Below are 15684 nucleotides of genomic sequence, written 5' to 3' on the forward strand. Positions count from 1 at the left end.
ATTTGGAGATGGGTCGCTGGTAAAAATTGAGGGCAAAGGCACAGTAAGGATCGCTTGCAGAAATGGAGAAATAAGAACATTACACGGTGTGTATTTCATTCCTACACTACGCAGCAACATTATTAGTCTGGGCCAGTTGTCTGAGGAAGGAAATAGAGTGGTAATGGACGGTGAAAACTTATGGATATATGATAGATGTGGTCGACTATTGATGCAAGTAAAGCGATCAGTCAACAGACTCTACAAAGTACATATCACTGACATACAACAAATCTGTTTATTGTCAAAAGATGAAGAGGAAACAAAGCTCTGGCACAAACGCCTTGGCCATGCAAATTTTAAGGCAATGCAACTTATGTCAAGGAATCACATGGCGTATGGTTTACCCTCAATTCATAAGACAGACGAGACTTGCAATGGATGCTTCATGTCAAAACATGCACCTAAGTCATTCCCATCTCAAACTGAATTTTCTGCAAAAGTTATACTGGAACTAGTTCATGTAGATCTTTGTGGCCCTATTTTCCCATCCACTCCCGCTGGTAATCGATATTTCATACTAATTATTGATGACTTTAGTCGTATGATATAGGTACATATGCTTAAAACAAAAGATGAAGCCCTGTTATGTTTTAAGAATTTTAAGTTATTAGTCGAGAATGGTAAACAACAAACCATTCAAGTCTTAAGAACTGATCGTGGAGGCGAGTTTTGCTCGAAAGAGTTCCTGGACTATTGTCAAAAATATGGCATTCTGAGACATTTTACAGCGCCCTACACACCACAATAAAATGGTGTGTTAGAGCGTCATAATCGCACTGTAGTCGCCATGGCCAAAAGTCTATTGAAAGAACAAGAGGTGCCTCTAAAATATTGGGGTGAATCAGTTAGACACGCTGTATATGTACTGAACAAACTGCCTACTCGCTCAATTTCAACCATCACTCCACATGAAGCATGGTTTGGCAGAAAGCCGAGTGTTGAGTATTTAAGAATATTTAGTTGTGTTGCTTATATGAAAGTCCCAGTTGTGCATACTAGCAAACTCGATGACAAAAGTAAAATGGTTGTGTATTTTGGGCGAGAACCAGGCACATATACTATATGATCCAGTGGCAAACCGTATTGAAATTACCAGAGATGTGGTTTTCGATGAGACCAAGGCCTGGGAATGGGCAGGAAGAAGTATTTCAGACATACGAGGCATAAAAAGTTTGATCGTGGCACGATATACTCCTACTACACTTGAAGATGATGATCGAGTTAGTCAATCTTCAGTTCCTGAATCTTCTATTCCTTCAATCAGCAATGATCCTTTATTCACTAGCTCACCTGCCACACCTCAGTCATCAATGATCACACCACAGCCATTGAATTCCAGCAGTGCAGTTAGTGACAGAGATAGTGCTAACAGGACGATTACATCGAGTGCAAGCAGTGAACAACCCAGAAAGTATCGTTCCTTAACAGATATCTATGATCACACAAGTGAAATAGAGATTGCAGATGAACTCCTTTTGATGGGGGTTGATGAGCCAATCTGTTTCGAACAAGCCATTCACGATGCTGTGTGGAAAGAAGCAATAGACACCGAGATTCAGTCCATCGAAATAAATCAAACATGGGACCTTACCACACTGCCAGAGGGTCATAAAGCCATCGATCTTAAGTGGATATTCAAGCTGAAAAAAGATCAAACTGGTACAGTGACTAACCATAAGGCCCGTCTCGTAGAAAAGGGTTATGTACAGCGTCTCGGTATGGACTACGGTGAAGTTTTTGCCCCTGTAACCAGATTGGAGACAGTTCAATTACTCCTGGATTTAGTAGAAAAAGGTAATTGGGAGATTCACCACCTTGATGTTAAGTCTGCTTTTATCAACGGTGTGTTACATGAGAAAGTTTATATATCACAATCGAAAGGCTATGTACAAAAAGGACATGAACATAAAGTTTACAAGTTATTGAAGGCTATTAGGTCAGACACACTGTAGAAGGGGGTTGAATACAGTGTATAACACAATCAAATCAAATTCAAATAATACAAGTAACAGAAAACAGACTTTATTCAATGCAATAAACTCTGTTATAATATGGAACTGTTCTCTCTCAGTGATGAACAAATATCACGAGAGCTGCTAGGGTTACAATGAATAATATTCTCGATAACGATAACACTTATAGTGTAAACCCTATATTTGTGTTTATATATCACACAGTTACAAGATAATCGCTAATTGATATGAAATATAATTCTGCTTCCTAAAATATATCAATCAGTTATCTTTTCTTCCAAGTATTCCATTCTTCACATAATTCCTTCTTCATGCATATCTCTTCTTACGTTTGTCTTGATCTTCTTTCCTTTCAATCAGCCGCCTTCCTTATCTGAAAGTTTCCTTTAAGTCCTGATATTATCTCCTGATAAATATCTCCTGAACCTTAAGTACTGATCACTTAAGTTCTGACTTTATTATAAGTGATGATTTCAGTTAAGTGCTGATTTGTCATGTTTAAGTAAGATCTGAAAACTAAACATAAATCATATTAGACATGACATTATCAAATATATCTAACAATCTCCCCCAACTTGTAAATTAGCATAATATACAAGTTTATTAGAAATTTGATGATGTCAAAAACATTAAGTACAAATGCATGAGAAATTGACTAGATAACTACAACTTATAGTCCTTAAAGCTTTACCAACTTTAACTTCTGATAACAACTTCAGTCTGTATATATATCAGAATTTGAGCAGTTGTAGATCTTGACTTGGCTTCACTTTCTGATCTCTTTGATGTCAGGAGTTGTTCTGAGATAGTTCTTTAACAAACATCTCTCAGCATATCTGATTTCATCAATCATCCTCCTTTTAGCATCTTTGAGTTCTGCAGTATCTTCACCAGTTTGGAAGATAGCATATCTGAGATCATTAATTTTTGCTTTTCTCAACTCCTGATCTAGTCTTATGACATAGGCTTTGTCAGAATCTAGATTGAATTCAAGTCCCTTAATACCAAGATATGTTCTGATCTGTGCAGTATTAGGCTTCATATCAACAATATCACCCTTGTGATCTCTGTACTTTGGACAATATGTGATGTTAGACTTTACAGAATAAAGCCTTTTCTGTCTCTGAATTTGAGTCTTCAAATAGCTTGCAGCACTTTTTGTTATTCTGTCATTCACTTGAAGTAAGAATAAAACATGTTTTAGTTCTTCAAAATACTTCAGTGGTATAGCATTTTCCCTTATATGGTAAACCCTTCCATCTGTCATGAAATATAACAAGATGTGTTCTTTCAAGAAGGTATGGTAGACCATCTGTACAGATTCTAGTCGATTCAATCTTTTAGGAGTTGCTCCAACACCTGGTTCAGTTAAGGAAGTTGGATCATTGGTTGTGTTCTGCTTTCTTCTTTCATCAGCACTACCCAATCCAGATTTATCTCTTGATTCCTTTCCAGTAACCACTCTTGCTTCAAAACCACTAGCTGCAGTCTTCAAAGGTTGAGTCTGTTTGGCTTTAGTGAATCCTGGTAGGAGTAACTTTGAGGATTTAACATGAGCAATGTTAGAGGTTTCCTTTGATTTATCTTCTGATATAAAGTCAACTTGAGCCATGTCAGAGGTTGCTTGCTTCATTGTTATAACAAAACTAACTATATCTTGACTCTGAACAACTTGAGCCATGTCAGAGGTTGTCTTAGAAATCTTCCTTGAAGTCAGGATAAGATCAGTATCTTCAACATAAATTTCTTCATCCATGGGAGGCACATAACCTTTATAGGTTCACCAACTTTTTCTTTGCCCTTGGACCTTGGATCTATCTGTAATTGTGATCTGGCCTTGGTTGCCACATGATTTGTCCTTTCTTTTATCACAATGCCTTTAGCCGTATGAAGTTTATTTTTACCAATAGAAGCTTCAGATTTGGAGTTGACTTTTTCTGACTTAAGTCTAGCTTCTTCTTCCATTAGACTCTCAAAGTCCATTCCTGGATTTTCTTTCAGAAATAATTGTCTTGAAATTTCTTCATCAAGATCCAAAAGTTCATCAGAACTTAACATTTTACCAGTATCAGAAGTTATTCTTCTCCCAGTATCAGAACTTGTTCTATAACTTGTAGTTCCAGCTCTACTTGATGAGATAACTCTACATTGACCATCACCTCCACCCATTCTAGAGTTTCCCGGGTCATCTTTTTTATCATCATTTCCCTTCAGTGTCTTGATAGGTTTGCATTTGGACTTAACTTTCTCCCCCTTTTTGGCATCAGCAGGTAAAAGAAGAGAGACGAGCAATTCCACTGAGGATTGGATTTCTTTGAGTTGAGATTGCTAAGAAGCTTGATTTTTCAAAATTTCATCAATCTGAGATTGTTGCTTCTCTTAGATTTTCTCAATGTAGGCAACTCTGTCAAAGGTAGGTTTGAAAAAGCTTTTCTTTTCAAGTTTCATAGTTATTTCTTGCTTGAGTAAAGCTTCTTGAATTTTATGCACCTCGGTATGAGTTGTTGAGTGTTGACCTTGAAGATGTCTAGTACTCAAAGCAGTAACTCTCAGCTGTGTTTTGAAATCATCATTAACTAGCATCTCATCAGCTTTTTCCAAGTGATCAGCAAGAATCTTTTCAGAAGGAATAAAACTGACTGAGTTTCATTCTTTAGTCCACTCCTGTCCTCTAGGAGTCTCACTCCAAGGTACTGGTGCATCTCCTCTAACAAACTTTTTAACTAGTTCAGCTTTTGAAGGAGCTTGTAGAGGTGCATGGCCAGAAGGACCAGCTTCATCAGTATCTGCATTTGTAGCAGCATCACCAGTATCATCAGCATTTGCAGCATCAGAATTTACAGAGTCAACATCCTCTGATAAAAGAACAGCTTGAGAGGCTATGGAAGCTTCAACATCATCCTCTAAGTGCTGATCTGCTTCCAAGTTCTGATCAACAGCCATATTCTGATGCTCACCTATAGTCTGATCTTCATTGTCTAGAGGCAGAGAAGGTGTTGTAGACAATTATGTAGTTTCATTAGCATCAGGAATTGGTGTTGTTGATGGATTGATTGGAGCTGGTGGAGCTTCTAAGTAGAGAACCTCAGGCACAATTAGGTTGTGAATATCAATCTCAGCACTTGTGCCTGGGTCTGCAGTAGATACTGGTTCATTTAAAGGAGACACATGTGGTGTAGATACTTTATCTTGAGCAGTTTTCTGAGTTGGTGACAATGGAGGTGTAGATGCAGTAGCTCCAGCAAATTCTGGCTCTTTTGAGATCAGAGATTCCTGAGCTGCTGCTTTCTCATCCTTTGAAACTGACTGAGCCCTGTACCTTTGTGCTCTTTGTTTCTTGTATCTCTTTGAAGGTGGAGATTCCTTGGGAGTTTCATCAGAATACATCCTTCTCAGCCTTTTGAGAAGCTTAGAACCCCCAATTCCAATATCCTTCTGAGAAGAGACCTTCTCAGCTTCTTTGACAATAGGTTCTGACACAGGAACCTATTCCTCACTGTCTGACTCATCTCTCAGAACAATCCTCCTTCTCTTATGTTGTGTCTGAGGTACAGTCTTTGTCCTCTGGGGCTTTGAAGATGAAGGCCTCACAGTATGTGCTGATGATGAACGTTGAGATATCTTTGAAGGTTTGAGATATGTTCTGATAGAGGGTTGAGTAGGTAGAGGTGTATATGTGGTATGTTCTGATGGTTGTTGTGGTGTCTGGGTTGTGCTGGTGGGTTGAACATCAGGGTAAACAGATCTGTAGGATTGAGGATCAACATTTACCAGGATCTGTTTTACAGACTGAGGTATCTGTAAGGGTCTAACCACCTTTTTCTTATGGTCAGCATTTACCAAGTCATTAAAAGCCCATTTTGCAAGCTTAAAGGGTGGAATTAAGTCAGTGATAGGTTGGGGTTCATCAACATAATAAAAGTTATATATAAGCTGACAGAATCTAGCAAAGTACACTACATTCCTATCTTCTGTCATCCAATCCCTTATAAAACCTAGCACAACACTTGCAAAATCAAAATGAGTTTGGTGAATAATAGCATACCCGATATGTGTCCTTTTCAACTGTCCAAGCTTGGCCAAACTCTTCTCATATCCCAAATTGGCCATGAGCTGCTGTAGAACAGGTTCCTCCACTATTGAAAAAGTGCAGCCTTCTGGTAAGTGAAGAGCTTTACGAACTGCTCCAGGAGTTACCACATGCGAGACCAATATTCTGTAAAAATATTTTAAAATTTAAAACTGTTCCCACTTAGTAAATTCTTTTCACTGCGAGACCAATATTCTGTAAAAATATGACCAATGAGAGAATGACCATAAAGAAACCAAGTAAACAAATATTGTCTCGTCAGAATCAGAACTTGATTTGTACCAGAGCTAAAACGGTCATCAGAATATGGGTAAATCAGGATTTAAAAATGCATCAGAATATCAAACGACTCAGAGATAAAATCTTGCATAAATATAAAATTTCATTAATATATTGAGCAAATACATTTCATGAAATTTAAATTACATCACAAAATTACAAGATTATCCTAAGCTACAAATCCTAACATCAACAGCTTTTGTCCTAAGCTAAGAAGCCAGACAAAGCTGGCGGTGAAGAGAAACAGGTAGGAGAAATTATTTCTTTTTCCTACTCTCAACAAAAAGAACAGCGAGACGAATGATTCACTCCTACTATCGGAGAGCTTCCAGCCATTCCGCTTCCAGTCGCTCAAGATGGCGATGGTAGTCCATGTAGAAGAACAAGAGGTCTGTGAGGACCTCTTGGGGAACCGAGTCCCAAATCTCATCAGGAATGGCAGTGACATGCCATTCCTGCTGCCATTCTGTACACCTCATAGTGAGATTGAAAGTATCAGAGTTCAGAGCTATGTCGTAATGAACCATGGATGTGATGAGTGAAAAAGAAATGAGTAAGATGGTTTGAGAGAAAGTGAGAGATGTGTTGGCTGAAATGAGGTATTGGTTCATATAGCCAATAGAATGCCAAGAGACGCAAGGAAAATTAAATAGTGATAGGTAAAATTAATTCTACCCCGTCTCCCTAAACTGATGAGAAGAAAAACAGCCATTGGAAGTTTAAAACAGGATTTAATGTGCACACGAAACAAGTATAAATTACTGTGCACAGACGTGTACCACTAACCCAAATTATATCGACTCTTAATGTCTCACCCAAACATATTCTGATTTTTAAATAAGACTGTTTCAGATTTTAACCACAAATAAGTCAAGTAAAGAATCAGAATTTAATATCAGAACTTAGACGTATATCAGAACTTAACAGTCATCAGAACATGATTTCTTAACTCGAAAAGTAAATGCCTATTTCTGCAATTCTTCACACAAATTCTGATTTCATTTCTTCAGAACTTAATCATCAGAACTTCCATCATAACTTGTCCTCAGAATTTATGTAACTGATACTTAAACGTTCATCAAAAATACCATTTATCACCACAGTAATTTTCATTATTCATATGAAGTGTATGTGTGTACAGTAAGCTAAATATCATATAAAGATTAAAGTCTGATTCACTTCAGTACATCTTAGAAAAAGGCATAACTAAGAACTTTTGCTCAAAATCTGTCATGATTCTGAAGTCTACTTTAGAATGAGTTCATGCATGAGTCCACCTCAACTGTTTTGTGCTCATTTTATGCATCTTTTAAAATTCCATTTTACAGTGGCTTCTCAGTGTATGTGAGTCACGACTGCGTATCAGAATTTATGCTATTATCAGAGTATTTCTCCAGTAATCATAGAGTGTGAAAAGTCACCAAGAAAAATATTTACTTTTGCTTTTCTGATGCATATTACTTAATACCAGCAATGCACTTCGGTCTTCCCTTTCACAGTTTTTACTCTAGATCTCAAAGGAGTACCTGATTTTTTTTTATTTCTTTTTTTTCCTTTTCTTTTGATAAGTGAGGTTTATCAGCACTTAGTACATTCACCGGATTTACTAACATTAGAACTTAACAGATGAGAAGCATTATTCTAGTTGTTGACTTAGTAATAAGATAGACAAAGTAAACTTAACTAAGGTCAAAATCAGAATTTGGTTGTGTCAATAGATTTCCACATAAACAATTACTTCAAACATGGGATTTGTTAGTATATTAAAGACTACTAGGTCAGCATCTAGCATAGTTATCCTCATTGGATTGAATAATCACAAAAATATTCATATCACTATCAGAGTTTAGAAATTCACATCAGACAACAATCAGTACTTAAGCAATTTTCAATTAGGCACAGAATACACAAAGATAATAATATCTGTAAATACTGATCATAAAGTCTGATGCATCAGAACAAAAGCTAAGCAGATTAAGAGAAAGAACCTGAAATCATTCCAAGTTCATTTACCAATCTTGTAAAAGTAGCTTCACACAGTTGTTTGGTGAAGATATCTGCTAGTTATTGATCTGTTGGAATAAAGTGCAATTCCACTGTACCTTCATCCACATATTCCCTATGAAGTGGTACCTTATGCTGATGTGCTTTGCCATTGAATGTTGAACTGGATTACCTATCATAGCAATAGCACTTTCATTATCACGGTAAATAGGGATTTTAAAATATGTTAACCCATAATCCAGTAACTGATTCTTCATCCAAACAATTTGTGCACAACAGCTTCCCGCAGCAATGTACTCTGCTTCTATAGTTGATGTGGAAATTGACTTTTGTTTCTTACTAAACCAAGAAACCAATCTGCCTCCAAGAAATTGGCAGCTTCCACTTGTGCTTTTTCTGTCAATTTTACAACCTGCAAAATCTGCATCTGAGTAACCTATTAGTTTAAAGTCTGATTCTCTAGGATGCCATAATCCCTTATTAGTTGTTCCCTTAAGATACTTGAAAATTCTTTTTACAGCTGTTAAGTGAGGTTCTCTTGGATCTGCTTGAAATCTTGCACAAAGACAAGTAGCATACATGATATCAGGTCTACTAGCAGTTAGATAGAGTAGAGAGCCAATCATACCTCTGTAATCAGTAATATCTACTGATTTATCAGTATCCTTATCCAATTTTATTGTAGTGGCCATGGGAGTGGATGCACTTAAACAATCTTGCATTCCAAATTTATTCAGCAAATTTCTGGTGTACTTGGTTTGACAAATAAAAGTGCCTTCTTCATTCTGCTTGACTTGAAGGCCCATAAAATAGCTAAGTTCCCCCATCATACTCATTTGATATCTTGACTGCATCAGTTTGACAAACTTCTTGCAAAGTCTGTCATTTTTAGAACCAAAGATGATATCATCAACATATATCTGAACCAAAAGTAAGTCTTTTCCATGGTTGAGGTAGAACTGTGTTTTTTCTATAGTTTCTCTGTAAGATCCACTTTCCAGAAGAAACTGAGCTAAAGTCTCATACCATGCTCTTGGAGCTTGCTTAAGGCCATAAAGTGCTTTATCAAGCCTATAGATATGATTTAGATATTTGGGATCTACAAAGCCTGGAGGTTGTTCAACATATACTTCTTCTTCCAATTCTCCATTGAGAAAAGCACTTTTCACATCCATTTGAAAGACAGTAAACTTTTTTTGAGCAGCATAAGCCAAAAATATCCTTATGGCTTCCAGTCTAACAACTGGTACAAATGTTTCATCATAATCAATTCCCTCCTGTTGAGAATATCCTTTTGCAACCAACCTTGCTTTATTCCTTGTAATTATGCCATCACTATCAGTTTTGTTTCTGAACACCTACTTTGTACCAACAACAGATCTGTTCTTTGGTCTTGACACTAGGGTCCAGACTTTGTTTCTTTCAAATTCATTTGACTCTTCCTGCATTGCTTGCACCCAATTAGCATCTTGAAGAGTTTCTTCCACTTTTTTTGGTTCAGGCTGAGAAAGAAAAGAATTATAGAGACATTCACTTGAAGTAGCTATTCTAGTTCTGACACCTGCATCAGGATTTCTAATAATTAAGTCAGGTGTATGTGATTTAGTTCACTGCTTGCAGATGGAAGGTTTTCTCTAGAACTGGATGCTCTCCCATGATCCATGCTATCTTCATCAATATTTTATGATACTCCCCCTGAAACTATGCTCTCTGAGTTGGATCCTTTAGGATTTAAGTTTTCAGAACTATCAAAACTTGGCTTATCAGAACTTGATGAATCAGAACTTGAAGAGCCAGTTGCATGTTCTGATCCGTCTTGAGATGTGGTTGTATCTTCAGTATGCTCCCTCTGCACAGGTGTATCTTCCCTTGACGTAGTCACCACAGTTTCAATAACATCATAATTTAATCCATTAGAGTTTGCAGTCAGGATTTAGACTGTCAGGATTTTCAGTATCAGAATTTAAGTCTTCATTTTCAAATCTCAGCTGATCATGATCATTGAAATCTTCAAGTCCAGTAATCTTCTTATCATCAAAGGAGACATTGATAGATTCCATGACAACTCTTTTTCTTAAATTGTAGACTCTGAAGGCTTTTGTGGAAAGTGGATATCCAACAAAAATTCCTTCATCAGCTTTTAAGTCAAATTTGGATAGCTGTTCAGGATGTTCTTAAGAATAAAACACTTGCATCCAAATACATGAAAATACTTCAGATTTGGCTTCTTTTTCTTCACAATCTCATATGGTGTCTTTCTATGCTTGTTAATGAGTGTTGCATTCTAAGTAAAATAAGCAGTCTGCACAGCTTCAGCCCAAAAATAGGTTGGTAGCTTTGCTTCATCAAGCATAGTTCGTGCAGCTTCAATAAGAGTTCTATTCTTTCTTTCAACAACTCCATTTTGCTGTGGAGTTCCATGAGCAGAACTCTTCCATTGTCAAATTCTTGAACTCAGTGCCATTATCACTTCGTATGATCTTCACAGAATCTTTGACAAATTTATCCAGTTGCTTGACATGATCAATCAAGATAGATGCAGTTTCACTTTTTGTATGCAAGAAATACATCCATGTGTATCTGGTGAACTCATCCACTATGACCATAGCATATTTCTTCTTTGCAATAGACATGACATTCACTGGACCAAATAGATCTACATGAAGTAGGTGATAAGGCTCAAGAATTGATGATTCAGTCTTGCTCTTGAATGAAGATTTTCTTTGTTTATCCTTCTGACATGAATCACAAAGGCCATCAGGAGCAAATACTGATTTTGGCAGTCCTCTCACAAGATCTTTCTTGACCAGTTCATTTATATTGTTGAAATTTAAATGAGAGAGTTTCTTGTGCCAATTCCAGCTTTCTTCAATTGATGCTCTACTCACCAGACAGATTGCAGACCCATCAGTACTTGTTGAAAGCTTGGCTTCATAAATGTTACCATGCATGTATCCTTTCAGAACAACTTTGCCTGTAGATTTGCTTACAATTTTACAGTGTTCTTCAAAGAAATCCACATGATAACCTCTGTCACAGATTTGACTAACACTTAGCAGATTATGTTTAAGTCCTGAGACCAGAGCTACTTCTTTAATGATGACATTCCCAAGATTGATATTGATATATCCCAATATTTTTCCAATATTTCCATCTCCATAAGAAACACTTGGGCCAGCCTTCTCCACAAAGTCTGATAGCAGGGCTTTATTTCCAGTCATATGTCCTGAGCATCCACTGTCCAGAACTAGGATATTTTTCCTATTGCCCTGCAATCACAAAGATCACTAATGATTAGTTTTAAGGACCTAGACTTGCTTGGATCCTGTGGCCTTATTAAGTTTGTTAACATTTGAAGCGGATTTTGCATCAGAGTTTATGTTAACATTTTTCTTATCAGCATTTATACTATCAGACTTTGTATCAGAACTTACACTAGAAAGAACAATGCTAACTTTCTTTAAAGAAGGTTTTATTTGATAATAATCATAGTACAAACTATGATATTCCTTACAAGTATAAATGGAAGGCCATAAACTACCACAATGAAAACAAGGATTTTGTGGCCTATATCCAACAGACTGACTCTAAACTCCTTTCTTTGAAGGTAAGGAGTTTATGTTCTTATTTTTCCTGCAAAAAGAAGTCAGATGGTTAGAAGTTCCATAGTTATGACATGTTTTTCTAGGAGCATTAGGAACAGGCTTATAATTATTGCTTTTATTTATACCTTCCTTTCCATTCCTATTTTTTCTAGGAGACTTTACCTTGTTTATATTCTTTACATCTTTCAGCTTATGCTTAAGCTGCTTCTTTGTCATTAAGCCTACGTTCACTTCAGTTGTCTTTTCCTGTTTTAGTTTGTCAGAAGTTAATTCCTCTTTAACTTTTGATTTCTCAGTTTCAGACTTTACAGCTACAAACTTAACAGGTTTTAACTTTGGCTTTTATTTAACAACTATAGGCTTAATATCTACAGTTCCTTTATCATTCTTATCATCTCTATAACCTAAGCCCTCTTTCCAGTTTCCACTACTTAACAAATTCTGAGTTATTCTGCCAGAGTTAGTCCAAGTCCTGATAATCTCTCTTTCCTTTTCTAGCTCAGTTTTTAGAGATTCGTTCATTTTAAGTACTTCATCCCTAACATAGAAAGCATCATATCTATCTTTCTGAGTTTGATGGAACATGACTAACTCTTTTTCTAAATAATCATTCCTCTTTTTACAAGCAAGATTTTCAGAAGTTAATCTTTCACATGTTAAAGTTTGATCTCTACAACTAATGAACATGGTTTTAAGATATCTTCTCAACTCATTAATATCATCAGTATGAAAGGCATAAGTAGTTTGAGGTACCTTTAATTCAGCAGCTTCAGGACTGCTATCAGCATTTGCCATCAAGGCATAGTCCTCCTCACTTTCAGAATCTGAAGTGTTTGTCCAGCTTTTCTTCTTTGTGACAAGAGCCTTGCCTTTGTCACTCTTCACTTTCTTGCAATCAGGAGATATATGGTCTTTCTCACCACAGTTGTAGCATTTGACATTTGTGTAATCTCCTCTGTCAGACTTCCCTCATTTGCCTTCAGATTTTCTAAAATTCTTTTTATCAGAACTTGCACCTTTCCTGTAAAACCTCTTTCCCTTCCTGAATTTTCTGTATACAATCCTTGTGATTCCTTTCACCATAAGAGCACACAGCTTCATCATCTCTTCATCAGCATATATCTCAGGTAAGCTTTCAGTTTCTGAGTCATCATCACTATCAGAACTTGATGACTCAGTATCAGACTTTGTGAAAAGCGCTTTTCCCTTGCCTTTCCTCGAGGTAGCTGCTTTGGGGGATTCTTCTTTAGCCTTAAGAGCAACTTTCCTTGACTTTCCTCCTTTCCTCTTGCTTCTTTGTTCCATCTCAAGTTCATGAGTCTTGAGCATCCCATAAATTTCATCAAGAGTTGTTTCTTCAAGATTATAGTTGTCTCTTATAATTGTTGCCTTCAAATCCTAACTTTCAGGAAGAGCTAACAGGAATTTAAGGTTTGAATCTTCAAGATCATACTCCTTATCAACCAGTGACAAATCATTCAAGAGTTTGACAAATCTGTTATATAAATCAGTCAATGACTCATTAGGCTTTGAGTCAAAGTGTTCATATTCTTGAGTGAGTATTGTCTTCCTGTTCTTCTTAATCGAATCAGTTCCCTGACACCTTGTCTCCAAGGCATCCCATATCTCCTTTACAGTCTTGCAGTTAATTACCCTGTTTGACATTACATTATCAATGGCACTATGCGGCAAGTGTCGTACCTTAGCATCCTTAGCAATTGATGCGATATCTTCAGCAGTGTAATCACTCTTCTCCTTTGGTACAGACTTTGTTACTTCACCTGCAATTACAACAGCGAGTTTTGTTGGCTTGTGAGGTCCTTCATGGATTCCGTCAAGATATTCTGGATCAGTAGCTTCCAGAAACATAGTCATCCTCACCTTCTATATGGGATATTCAGATGGCTTCAGTATGGGAACTCTAATAGCCTCATATCGACTATGGATTTAAGTCTTTGGTGGTTCTTCAGTTTTGGCGGGCTTGCTTGGAGTTTCTGCTTCAGACATGATTGTTTTTGGATCTTAAACTGTTTGTGTGTTAACAGATAGGCTCTGATACCACTTGTTAGGTCACACACACTGTAGAAGGGGGTTGAATACTGTGTATAGCACAATCAAATCGAATTCAAATAACACAAGTAACAAAAAACAGTCTTTATTCAATGCAATAAACTCTGTTACAATATGGAACTGTCCTCTCTCAGTGATGAACAAATATCACGAGAGCTGCTAGGGTTACAATGAATAATATTCTCGATAATGATAACACTTATAGTGTAAACCCTATGTATGTGTTTATATGTCACACAGTTACAAGATAATCGCTAATTGATATAAAATATAATTCTGCTTCCTAAAATATATCAATCGGTTATCTTTTCTTTCAAGTATTCCATTCTTCACAGAATTCCTTCTTCATGCATATCTCTTCTTACGTTTGTCTTGATCTTCTTTCCTTTCAATCAGCCGCCTTTCTTATCTGAAAGTTTCCTTTAAGTCCTGATATTATCTCCTGATAAATATCTCCTGAACCTTAAGTACTGATCACTTAAGTTCTCACTTCAGTATAAGTTCTGATTTCAGTTAAGTACCGATTTGTCCTGTTTAAGTAAGATCCGAAAACTGAACATAAATCATATTAGACATGACATTATCAAATATATCTAACAAAGTCCCTGTATGGTTTACGTCAAGCTCCCAGAGCATGGTATTCTCGTCTTAATCATTTTTTGCTCAATTTAGGTTTTACAAAATTTCACTTCGAGCATGCCATTTATGTCAAGCGAACAGGTTCAGATTCTCTAATTATTGGTGTTTATGTTGACGATTTGCTTGTCACTGGCACAAATCTTGCACACATTGTCAAATTCAAGGGGGAGATGAGTCGTGAATTCGACATGTCCGATCTTGGGAAGCTGAGTTATTACCTGGGGACTGGAAGTCGTTCAAGATCGATATCACATTGAGCTCAAACTATCTGCATACGCCAAGAAAGTTTTAGACAAAGCAGGTATGGCAGAATGCAATGCTGTGAAATACCCAATGGAGTATAAGTTACCAATACATGCAGATAAGAAAGGGGAGCCCGTCAATCCAACTCACTACAAGAGTATAGTGGAAGGATTACGCTATCTAGTGCACACTCGCCCTGACATTGCTTTTGCAGTGGGCATAATAAGTCGGTACATGGAGAGACCCACTATGTTGCATATGAATGTTATTAAACGAATATGTCGATATATAAAGGGAATCTTATAGTACGCGCTGATTTATTCAAAGGGACGTGGTAACTACATTCTTTCTGGTTTTTCAAACAGTAATTTGGCAGGAAATGTGGACGACAGGAAGAGCACAGGAGGGATGACCTTTTATCTTGATGAAAATCTGATTACTTGGGTTTCACAAAAATAACGATGTGTTGCCCTTTCAACTTGTGAAGCAGAATTTATGGCAGTTATGGCTGCAGCTTGTCAAGTTATTTGGTTACAAAGAGTTCTAAGCTATATCATGAATGTTGAACCAGGACCAGTCACCCTGTACACCGATAATAGGTCTGCAGTGGACTTGGCACGAAATCCAGTCTTCCATGAAACAGGTAAACATATTGATCTTCGGTATCACTTCATTCATGATTGTTTTGAGAAAGGCTTAATAGGGATTAAGCAAGTCAAGACTAGCGAGCAGCGAGCAG

At 36.9% G+C, this 15684-nt stretch overlaps 1 protein-coding gene across 1 annotated transcript; it reads left to right on the forward strand.

Annotated features, from left to right (window-relative positions):
• Positions 1 to 163: 163 nt before the first annotated feature.
• Positions 164 to 14959, forward strand: LOC141680789 (uncharacterized). The gene is made up of 3 exons (XM_074486912.1): positions 164 to 542; positions 1042 to 1836; positions 14736 to 14959. The coding sequence occupies exons 1-3, from the start codon at positions 164 to 166 to the stop codon at positions 14957 to 14959; spliced, it is 1398 nt and encodes a 465-aa protein (XP_074343013.1).
• Positions 14960 to 15684: the final 725 nt, after the last annotated feature.

The sequence above is a fragment of the Apium graveolens genome, chromosome 8, assembly GCF_009905375.1.
Source record: "Apium graveolens cultivar Ventura chromosome 8, ASM990537v1, whole genome shotgun sequence".
NCBI lineage: Eukaryota > Viridiplantae > Streptophyta > Magnoliopsida > Apiales > Apiaceae > Apium > Apium graveolens.